Genomic DNA, 12,680 nt, shown 5'->3' with positions numbered 1-12,680 from the left:
TTCCTTTCTCTTAATTCCCTCCCTTTTTCCTTCCTTTCCTTCCCTTCTTTTCTTTCTTTCTTTCCACCCCTTATACCTTCCCCCTTTCCTTTCTCTTCGTTCCCTCTTTTTTTCTTTCTCCCTCCATTTTCTCCTTTTTTTCCCTTCTCTTCCTTTACTTTCCTTCTTTTTCTTTCTTTCTTCCCTCCCCTTATGGCAGAACCAATTAGGATCTACCATTTATTATGAAATTTTGAAACTTTTGTTAGAGTTCTGAAATTTTCACCACCACAACTTTACCAACACTGTAAAAGCAAAGCACCAGCGCCCCCTAGTTTTCACTACCAGAACTTTAGTTTTGTAAGTACTTTAGAACCATAGATTGCACATGCCTAGTGTGTATGTGTACACACACACACACTCCACTTGCTACCTCTATGCAAATACCCTTTCTGACTGACTTTGCAAATTTCACGGCTGCTCAAGGCTATTCAAGCTTTCTCATCCACACTTGCTTCACACAGACGAGGGTTCTTTCTCCCACCCTGGACTTCATTCCACGGGGATATATACACTCCACTTCCCTCACTACTTCTGTGCAGATACCCTCACTGATATCTATTCAGCACTACCCACACTTGCTTACTGCAACATCCACACTTGCTTTAAACAGACACGGGTTCTTTCTCCCACCCTGGGCATGATTAACAACACTACCCATTCAGTGCTAAGGCTCCACGCCAAAATGGAACTGTAGAGGAGAGTCTACTGAACGAGCCAGTACCTGCCACATACATTGCTTAAGTCGCATTGACCGACCGTCTGTGCAGGGTTCCATACTTTGCACTTTAACAACACAACCGTTCAATGCTAAGGCTTCCCACCAAAATGGAACTGTAGAGGAGAGTCTACCGAACAAGCCAGTACCTGCAGCATACATTGCTTAAGTCGTATTGACCGACTGTCTGCGCAGGGCTCCATACTTCACGCTTTAACAACACAACCGTCCAATGCTAAGGTTTCCTGCTAAAATGGAACTGTAGAGGAGAGTCTACTGAACAAGCCAGTACCTGCCACATACGTTGCTTAAGTCACATTGATCGACCGTCTGTGCAGGGTTCCATACTTTGCACTTTAACAACACAACCGTTCAATGCTAAGCCTTCCCGCCAAAATGGAACTAGAGAGGAGAGTCTACCGAACAAGCCAGTACCTGCAGCATACATTGCTTAAGTCGTATTGACCGACTGTCTGCGCAGGGCTCCATACTTCACGCTTTAACAACACAACCGTCCAATGCTAAGGTTTCCTGCTAAAATGGAACTGTAGAGGAGAGTCTACTGAACAAGCCAGTACCTGCCACATACGTTGCTTAAGTCACATTGATCGACCGTCTGTGCAGGGTTCCATACTTTGCACTTTAACAACACAACCGTTCAATGCTAAGCCTTCCCGCCAAAATGGAACTGTAAAGGAGAGTCTACTGAATGAGCCAGTACTTGTCGCATACATTGCTTAAGTCGCATTGACCGACTGTCTGCGCAGGGCTCCATACTTCACACTTTAACAACACAACTGTTCAATGTTAGGGCTTCCTGCCAAAATGGAACTGTAGCGGAGAGTCTACTGAATAAGCCAGTACCTGCCGCATACGTTGCTTACATCGCATTGACCAACTGTTTGCGCAGGGTTCCATACTTTGCACTTTAACAACACAACCGTTCAATGCTAAGGCTTCCTGCCCAAATGAAACTGTAGAGGAGAGTCTACTGAACGAGCCAGTACCTGCCGCATACATTGCTGTCCAGGGGGAGGTGGCCTACAGAAGGCTCAACGTTAAGAACGGAAACTACCAAGAGAGCGTTTCTCTTTCCACCTCCAGACCCTTCCCTTCTTTTAAGTCCAACCACGAAGGCTTTGCCTGCCAGGTGGGGTCCGGATCCACCCAGCCGTTTTTGAACCTTGTTGGGACAAACCAACAAATCCACGTCGACGACCTTCTCAAGATGGCGCCTGCGCGGGGGACGCCGCGTTTCTGCGCAGGCGCGACTGGGCGACCTCCTCTGGACGTCTCCGCCCCCTTCCTTTGGCGCTGAAGGGAGTGCGCATGCGCAGAGACGCTCCTTCTCTTGCTGTGTGGGAGTAGGCCGCGGAGCCTGTCGTGTCGTACTCTTCGGTGTTTCGGGCTCTCCTCGCGATGGCGGACGTCTTGGACCTCCACGAGGCCGGCGGAGAGGACTTCGCCATGGACGAGGACGGCGACGGTGAGTGAGCAGCCCAAGCCAGGCCCTGGCCTCACTAATTTAGGGCCCGCCTGAGGCCTAGTCGCCTCCGGTTGAGCGGAAGTGACGTCGAACTACATCCCCCAGAAGCTCTTGCCGGCCACGGCAACGGTGGAGCATTCTGGGAAATGGAGTCCAGTACTACTTTAGCGCCTATTGCGGCCTGTAGCGTGTAGATGGATGGACAAATAGATAAATAAATAGATATACACAATGCTCTCTTGCGTGTAGATCTCTTATCTGTATTTTATTATTAATTAAATTTAATAATATGTAATTTTATGTGTATCTATCTATTATTTATTATGTGTATTATTTATTATGTGTATCTGTATATATATATATATAATTTGGATCTTACATTTGGGTCTATATATTTTTATTATTTAATAATATCAATAATATAATAAATAAATATATTATTTGTATTTTATTATTAATTAAATTTAATATATAATTTTATGTGTGTCTATTTATATTATTATTATTTGATGCAATACATTATATAATATATTATAGTGTGTGTATATAATTTTGTGTCTATATCATTTAATATAATTTAATAATAATATTTAATAGTAATTCAATAAGTTTTATATGTGATATAATATATTATTTTGTCTGTGTATATATATATAATTTGGATTTTAAATGTGTGTCTATATAATTTATTATTATTATTTAATAATATAATAAATAAATAAGATTATTATATGCAATATATTATATTATTTTATGTGTGTTTGTGTGTGTGAATAATAAAATATTATTTCTATTTTATTAATTAAGTTTAATATATAATTTTATGTGTGTCTATCTATATTATTTATTATGTGTATCTATATTATTTTTATATGAAATATAATATATTATTTTGTGTGTGTATGTATATATATATGTATAATTTGGATCTTAAATTTGTGTCTATATAATTTTTTATTTAATAATAATATTAATAATATAATATTAAAATAAGATGATTATATGCAATATAATATATTATTTTGTGTGTGTATATATATATAATTTGGATCTTAAATTTACATCTATATAATTTATTAAGTTGTAATGTTTTGGATTGTGAACCGCTTTGATTCTTCGTATGGAGAGATCAAGCAGGATACAATAATAATAATAATAATAATAATAATAATAATAATGTGTATCCTAAATTGTAGAAGTGATCAGCCTTCATTGTATGTTTTTTCCCTCTCTCTCACACACACACACACACACATATATATATATCTTTGCGCTCCTCTGTCTTATCTATGTATATAAACTATGTTAACATACACCTACTGTGGTTGTTGTTGTTGTTTTGTGAATTTGACCGTTGTTTAATCAAACTCTATGTGGTCTCTCTGCAGAAAGCATCCACAAACTGAAGGAAAAAGCAAAGAAAAGGAAAGGCCGAGGCTTCGGATCAGGTAAGGCGACTCAACCTTATGATGATGGTGATGATGATGAAGATAATAATAATTCACCTTAATAGCAATCCTACAAAACTCATCCTGTTCGTACCTTGCCTATATTAAATAGTGTTGAGTTTGATCCATGCTGTGCCTTACTTTGGGGTGGGAAATATATACATCTATTATTATTATTATTATTTTCATATTAATATTAATATTATATTATTATTATTAAATTACATATTAAATTTAATTAATAATAAAATACAAATAATAATATTATATATATATATATATACACACACACACACAAACACACACAAAATAATATATTATATTGCATATAATATTTATTATATATTATTAACATTATTATTAAATAATAATAAATTAGACAGATTTAAGATCCAAATTATATATACACACACACAAAATAATATATATTGCATATAATAATCTTATTTTATTATTATATAATAATATATTGCATTAAATAATAATAAATAATATAGATACACATAAATAATATAGATAGACATGCATAAAATTACATATTAAATTTAATTAATAATAAAATACAAATTTTATATATATATATATATATACACACACACAAACACACATAAAATAATATATTGCATATAATAATCTTATTTATTTATTATATTATTAATAATATTATATTATTATTGTGGGAGAGAAGCCTCCCACAAGGATGATAAAAACATCCAATCATCTAGGTGGCGTCCCCTGGGCAATGTCCTTGCAGACGGCCAATTCTCTCACACCAGAAGCAACTTGCAGTTTCTCAAGTCGCTCCTGACATGACAAAAAATAATAATAATTACTATTATTATCATATTAGTTTATTATGTAACCTTAGCGGTTGTACGTTTTCGGTAGTGTGTTTTTGGCTGCTTTGGGTCTGTTTTTAAGAGAGAGCTTTAAAGTACATTCTAAAGTACGAAAACACTAGATGTTACGAAGAAGAAGCAAGTTTAAAATAATATAATAATAGTTTTGAAGCTGTATGTTTTATTTTTCACCAATGTAAGTCTCTAAGAGAAAAAGAGAGATATTATTCATAACTAGCCGTCCCCTGCCATGCGTTGCTGTGGCTCAGTCTGTGTATAAGTGTTTTGTGTGTGTATATATGTGTACATGTGTATATATGTGGTTTTGCGCACGCGTTGTAATGTATTTTTTAAGTCCCTTCCGCTGTGTTTTCCAGTGTTTTTGTGAGTGATAGTCACTCGTTGGCCTGATAAGTGGATTGTGACCAAATTTGGTGTCCATTCGTCCAGTGGTTTTTGAGTTATGCTAATCCCACAAACGAACATTACATTTTGATTTATACAGATAAGTAAAAAGCACCTAAGTAAAAAGCACTTTAAAGGAATAGGTAAATCCAATTAGGTAAGAAGATAAGCAGGAACATTGAGTTATGCTAATCCCACAAACGAACATTACATTTTTATTTATATAGATAATTAGCCATTCCCTGCCACGTGTTGCTGTGGCCTAGTCTGTGTATATGTGTTTTGTGTGCGTTTATATGTGCATATGTGGTTTTGCGCATTATTATTATTATTATTAATAATAATAATAATAATAAAGTTTAATAGCTTTATTTGTACCCCGCTAGCATCTCCCGAAGGACTCGATGCGGCTTACAAAGGCCAGGGCCTCAACATACAATATAACAATACAAAACCTACAGCAAATTAAAACAATTAACGCATGTGTTGTAATGTATTTTTTTTATTTCTTTAAGTCCCTTCCGCTGTGTTTTCCAGTGTTTTTGTGAGTGATGGTCACTCGTTGGCCTGAGAGGTGTCTTGTGTCCAAATGTGGTGTCAATTTGCCCAGTGGTTTTTGAGTTATCTTAATTCCACAAATGAACATTACATTTTTATTTATACAGATAAGTAAAAAGCATCTAAGTAAAAAGCACTTTAAAGGAATAGGTAAATCCAATTAGGTAAGAAGATAAGCAGGAACATTGTAATGTATTTTCTTTTTTTGGCTTTTGAAGTCTTTTCCACTCTGTTTTTTTGGTGTTTTTATGAGTGATGGTCACTCGTTGGCCTGAGAGGTGTCTTGTGTCCAAATTTGGTGTCAATTTGTCCAGTGGTTTTTGAGTTATGCTAATCCCACAAACGAACATTACATTGTTATTTATGTAGATAATAATACTAATAATAACAGTTTTGAAGTAGTATGTTACATTGTTCACTACTTTGGGTTTCTTGAGAGAAAGCGAGATATAAATAATTATCATTTTGAAGTTGTACGTTACAATTTTGCTGCTTTAAGTCTCCTTTTAAGAGAGAAAGTGCGATATTAATTAATTAATAACAACAACAACAATGTGGGAGGTGCATCCCAACCGTGTCTGTAGGATCAAGCCTTCCATCCCATCGAAGGAAAGGGAGTCCCTTACTGGACCGCCAGTGCTTCCAAACTCATCTCTTCCTATCTCTTTGTCCAGAGGAAGGCTCCCGGGCCCGGGTTCGAGAGGACTACGACAGCGTGGAACAAGATGGCGACGAGCCGGGGCCACAGAGATGTAAGTCGGTGCCAAAAGCGAGGGGGAAAGGCTTGGTGCTGTTGTTGTTTGATCATCCTTGGGGTCCCATTCAACTTTAGGATTCTATTATTATTATTATTATTATTATTATTAAGCTAAAGCTAGATGGCCATCTGTTGGGAGGGGTCAAATTATATCTTCATGGCTGAAAGAGGTTGGACCGGATGACCTTTGTGGGTCCCCTCCAGCGCTAGGACCCATTGTTGTTGTTGTTTGATGGCTTTTGGGGATCCCTTCCAGTTCTAGGATCCTATATTATTATTTGATGACCCTTGGGTCCCTTCCAACTGTAGGATATTATTATTATTATTATTACTATTATTATTAAGTTAAGGCTGGGTGGCCATCTGTCGGGAAAGATCGGATTATGTCTTCTGCCATGGCCGAAATGGGTTGGACTGGATAGCCTTTGGGAGTCCCTTCCAACTCTAGGATTCTTCGTTGTTGTTGATGTTGTTGTTGATATTTGAAGTCCTTTTGGGGTCCCTTCCAAATCTAAGATCCCAAGTTGTTGTTGTTGTTGTTGGTGTTTGAGGTCCTTTGGTTGTCCCATCCAACTCTAGGATCCTAAGTTGTTGTTGTTGTTGTTGGTAGTGGTGGTGGTGGTGGTGGTATTTGAAGTCCTCTGGGGGTCCCTTACAACTCTAGGGTCCTAAGTTGTTGTTGTTGTTGTTGGATCCTAAGTTGTTGTTGTTGGTGGTGGTGGTGGTATTTGAAGTCCTTTGGCAGTCCCTTCCAACCCTAGGATCCTAAGTTGTTGTTGTTGGTGGTGGTAGTGGTGGTGGTATTTGAAGTCCTTTGGGGTCCCTTCCAACTCTAGGATCCTAGATTATTATTTGATGACCCTTGGGGTCCCTTCCAACTCTAGGATCATATTATTATTATTATTATTATTATTATTATTATTATTATTAAGCTAAGCCTGGATGGCCATTTGTTGGGAGGGGTTGAATTATGTCTTCCTTCATGGCTTTTGGGGATACCTTCCAGTACTAGGACCCTATGTTGTTATTTGATGGTCCTTGGGGTCTCAACTCTAGGATCCTATTATTATTATTATTATTATTATTATTATTATTATTATTAAGCAGAGACTGGGTGGCCCTCTTTCAGGAGGATGGACTGGATGGCCTTTGGGGGTCCCTTCCATCTCTAGGATTCTATAGTTCTATTATTACTATTATAACTACTACTGTTATTACAGAGGTGAAGTGGCCATCTGTCAGGAGGGTTTTGTTGGAGCTTTTACTGCATGAAGGAAGAAGAATAGGGTGTGGACTAGATGACCTTATGGGGGCCCTTCCAACTCTTCTTCTGATACAATTCTATGTGTCCCGCCCAGCGGTGGAAGGCTGGATCCTCTTTGTGACGGGGGTCCACGAGGAGGCCACCGAGGAGGACATCCACGACAAGTTTGCCGAGTTCGGGGAGATCAAGAACCTCCACCTCAACCTGGACCGCCGGACGGGGTACCTGAAGGTGAGCCGGGGCTCCTGACCATGTACAGAGTGCATTGTCCTCATTCCGGGTCTCGGAGAAACACATTACATCTCGTATACATCCAAAACAGGGTTCCTGACCATACATAATAATATAATAATACTAATACCAATCATAGTAAATATAATAATATGGCAATGCTAATAATGAATAATATAATAATATATAATAAAATATAACAATAATAATAGAAATTTAATAATAATACGAATACCAATCACAATTAATACAATAATATAGTAATGCTACTAATAATAATATAATATAAAATAATAATATAGTAATGTTTATAATGTATAATAATAATATTGTAATATATAATAAAATATTATAATAATACGAATACCAATATTTAATATAATAATATAGTAATACTACTAGAACTAATAACATAATATAAAATGATATAAAATATAATAATAATAATAATACAAATACCAATAATATTTATTATTAGAATATAGTAATACTACTACTACTACTAATAACATAATATAAAATAATAATATAGTAATGTTAATAATGTATAATTATATAATAATAATAAAATATAATAATAATACGAATACCAATAATATTTATTATTAGAATATAGTAATACTACTACTTCTAATAATAACATAATATAAAATAAGAATATAGTAATGTTAATAATGTATAATTATATAATAATAAAATATAATAATAATATAAAATGCAATAATAATATGAATACCAATAATATACTAATATAGTAATACTACTAGTACTAATAACATAATATAAAATAAGAATATAGTAATGCTAATAATGTATTATATAATAATAATATATAATAATATATAATAATAATATAAAATATAATAATAATACAAATACCAATAATATTTAATATAATAATATAGTAATACTACTAGTACTAATAACATAATATAAAATAATAATATAGTAATGCTAATAATGTATTATATAATAATAATATATAATAATATATAATAATAATATAAAATATAATAATAATACAAATACCAATAATATTTAATATAATAATATAGTAATACTACTAGTACTAATAACATAATATATAATAAGAATATAGTAATGCTAATAATGTATAATATTATTATAATATATAATAATATATAATAATAATATAAAATATAATAATAATACAAATACCAATAATATTTAATATAATAATATAGTAATACTACTAGTACTACTAATAACATAATATATAATAAGAATATAGTAATGCTAATAATGTATAATATTATTATAATATATAATAATATATAATAATAATATAAAATATAGTAATAATACAAATACCAATAATATTTAATATAATAATATAGTAATACTACTAGTACTAATAACATAATATAAAATAAGAATAGAGTAATGCTAATAATGTATAATATTATTATAATATATAATCAAATGTAATAATAATATAATAATACTAATACTAATCATATTTAATATAATAAGAATATAGTAATACTAATAATATAATTAATAATAGAAGATCTTTCTCAGATCCTGTTGTCTCGGCGCCCTTGTTCCTAACTAGGAGTCCTTTGTGAGTCGGATGTTTGTAACCTGGGGGCGGCCTGTCTCATTAACTCGGGCCTCTGATGGAGAGGAGCACTAAGGAGGCTTAATTAATCCCTAGGGTTACACGCTGGTGGAATACGAGACGTACAAAGAAGCGCAGGCGGCCATGGAGGGGCTGAACGGGCAGGACCTGATGGGGCAGCCCATCAGCGTGGACTGGTGCTTCGTCCGGGGACCCCCCAAAGGGAAGCGCAGGTCAGTCTCGTTATTATTATTACTACTATTATTATTTTCTCTTATTATATATTCTCAGCTTTGGCCTGGGAAGGAGTCCAAAGGGCCTGTTTGCACTCCTGTTGTTGTTGTTATTATTGTTGATATATTCCCCACCAATTTCGCCTGCTTTTTATTATTATTTCATTATTATTATTATTATTACTATTACTATTAGTACTACTACTACTGTTATTTTCTCTTTATTATATATTCTCAGCTTTGGCCTGGGAAGGAGTCCAAAGGGCCTGTTTACACTCCTGTTATTTTTGTTGTTGTTGTTATATCCCCCACCAATTTCACCTGCTTTGTATTATTATTACTAGTATTATTATTTTCTCTTATTATATATTCTCAACTTCGGCCTGGGAAGGAGTCCAAAGGACCGGTTTGTACTCTTGTTGTTGTTGTTGTTATATTCCCCACCAGTTTCACCTGCTTTGTATTATTATTTCATTATTATTATTATTATTACTATTATTATTATTATTATTACTATTACTATTATTGCTATTATTACTACTACTACTACTGTTATTTTCTCTTTATTATATATTCTCAGCTTTGGCCTGGGAAGGAGTCCAAAGGACCTGTTTGCACTCTTGTTGTTATATTCCCCACCAGTTTCACCTGCTTTGTATTCTTCTTCTTATTACTACTACTACTACTACTACTGTTATTATTTTCTCTTATTATCTATTCTCAGCTTTGGCCTGGGAAGGAGTCCAAAGGGCCTGTTTGCACTCTGGTTGTTGTTGTTATATTCCCCACTAATTTCACCTACTTTGTATTATTATTTCATTATTATTATTATCATTATTATTATTATTACTACTACTATTATTATTTTCTCTTATTATATATTCTCAGCTTTGGCCTGGGAAGGAGTCTAAAGGACCTGTTTGCACTCTTGTTGTTGTTGTTGTTGTTGTTACATTCCTCACCAGTTTCACCTGCTTTGTATTCTTATTATTATTCTTAATATTCTTCTTCTTATTATTATTATTACTACTACTGTTATTATTTTCTCTTACTACATATTCTCAGCTTCGGCCTGGGAAGGAGTCCAAAGGACCTGTTTGCACTCTTGTTGTTGTTGTTGTTATTGTTACATTCCTCACCAGTTTCACCTGCTTTGTATTCTTATTATTATTCTTACTATTCTTCTTCTTATTATTATTATTACTACTACTGTTATTATTTTCTCTTACTACATATTCTCAGCTTCGGCCTGGGAAGGAGTCCAAAGGACCTGTTTGCACTCTTGTTGTTGTTGTTGTTGTTGTTACATTCCTCACCAGTTTCACCTGCTTTGTATTCTTATTATTATTCTTACTATTCTTCTTCTTATTATTATTATTACTACTACTGTTATTATTTTCTCTTACTACATATTCTCAGCTTCGGCCTGGGAAGGAGTCCAAAGGACCTGTTTGCACTCTTGTTGTTGTTGTTGTTATTGTTACATTCCTCACCAGTTTCACCTGCTTTGTATTCTTATTATTATTCTTACTATTCTTCTTCTTATTATTATTATTACTACTACTGTTATTATTTTCTCTTACTACATATTCTTAGCTTTGGCCTGGGAAGGAGTCCAAAGGGCCTGTTTGCACTCCTGTTATTTTTGTTGTTGTTGTTATATTCCTCACCAGTTTCACCTGCTTTGTATTCTTATTATTCTTATAACAATAACAATATTATTGTTATTATTATAATAATAACAATATTATTGTTATTATTATTTTCTCTTATTACATATTCTCAGCTTTGGCCTGGGAAGGAGTCCAAAGGGCCTGTTTGCACTCCTGTTATTGTTGTTGTTGTTATATCTCCCACCAATTTCGCCTGCTTTGTCGGGAGTAACGTAGGCGTTTGACCGGCTCTCTTCTTTGCCTCTTTCCTTTCCAGAGGCGGCCGCAGACGGAGCCGGAGCCCCGACCGGAGAAGACGCTGACCTTCCCGTTGAAATCCCACACGGCGGTTGTTTCGTATTTGTATTGTTGTGTTGTTTTGTATCCCACGTCTTCTGGATCTTTGATGATGGAATAAAGGCGCAATGGGTTTGTTTTGGTTTGAAGGAACGCGCTTCACTGTTTGCTTTTCCAAAGAGACGAGAGAGAGAGAGAGAGGCATCCCAGTGTTCCTTTCTCTCTCCATTGGTGTGGAATTTGCATGACCCCCGCCTACTGCTTCTCCTTTAACTTTTCCTATCCTTTTCTATGGAATTGATCAGCAACGTGAGACAAGAGAGGCATCCCAGTGTTCCTTTCTCCGTTGGTGTAGAATTTGCATAGCCCCGCCCACTCCCTCTCCTTTAACTTTTCCTATCCTTTTCTATGGAATTGATCAGCAACGACTTGAGACAAGAGAGGCATCCCAGTGTTCCTTTCTCTCTCCATTGGTGTGGCATTTGCATAGCCCCACCCACTCCCTCTCTAACTTTTCCTATCCTTTTCTGTGGAATTGATCAGCAACGACTTGAGACAAGAGAGGCATCCCAGTGTTCCTTTCTCTCTCCATTGGTGTGGAATTTGCATAGCCCCGCCCACTCCCTCTCCTTTAACTTTTCCTATCCTTTTCTGTGGAATTGATCAGCAACTGAACATACTACAGAGGTTTGGGGAGTATTTGCTATGATTTATAGGAGTTGTAGGCAGTGGGATGTATAGTTCACCTGCAATCTAAGAGCACGCTGCACTCCACCAATGATAGAGCTGGAACTAACTTGGCACACAGAAGCCCCATGACCAACTAAACATACCGGAGGGATTTATGGGAGTTGTAGTTCACCTACATCCGGAGCACACAATGAACCCAAACAATGATGGATACCCAATATGCCCATGTTTGAATACTGGTGGGATTTGAGGGAAATTGGCCTGGACATTTTGAAGTTCTAGGTATTGGGATTTATAGTTCACCTTCAATCGACGAGCACTCTGGACTCCACCAAAATTGGAATTGGACCAAACTTGGTACCCAGAGCCCCCATGTCTAGCAAAGAAAATACTGGAGGCCTTTGGGGAAAATATACCTAGATTTATGGGAGTTGTAGTTCACCTACACCCAGAGAGCATTCTGAACCCAAACACTGATGGA

The 12,680-nt window shown here is 35.4% G+C and overlaps 1 protein-coding gene across 1 annotated transcript; it reads left to right on the top strand.

Moving 5' to 3' along the window:
- Positions 1-2,084: 2,084 nt before the first annotated feature.
- RBM8A (RNA binding motif protein 8A) lies at positions 2,085-11,658 on the top strand. The gene is made up of 6 exons (XM_060757862.2): positions 2,085-2,243; positions 3,632-3,691; positions 6,168-6,245; positions 7,609-7,745; positions 9,424-9,560; positions 11,490-11,658. The coding sequence occupies exons 1-6, from the start codon at positions 2,177-2,179 to the stop codon at positions 11,533-11,535; spliced, it is 525 nt and encodes a 174-aa protein (XP_060613845.1). The 5' UTR covers positions 2,085-2,176; the 3' UTR covers positions 11,536-11,658.
- Positions 11,659-12,680: the final 1,022 nt, after the last annotated feature.

Source organism: Anolis sagrei, chromosome 12 (genome assembly GCF_037176765.1).
Source record: "Anolis sagrei isolate rAnoSag1 chromosome 12, rAnoSag1.mat, whole genome shotgun sequence".
NCBI lineage: Eukaryota > Metazoa > Chordata > Lepidosauria > Squamata > Dactyloidae > Anolis > Anolis sagrei.
Note: the sequence above shows the minus strand (reverse complement) of the source record. Positions and strands in the feature narration are given on the sequence as shown.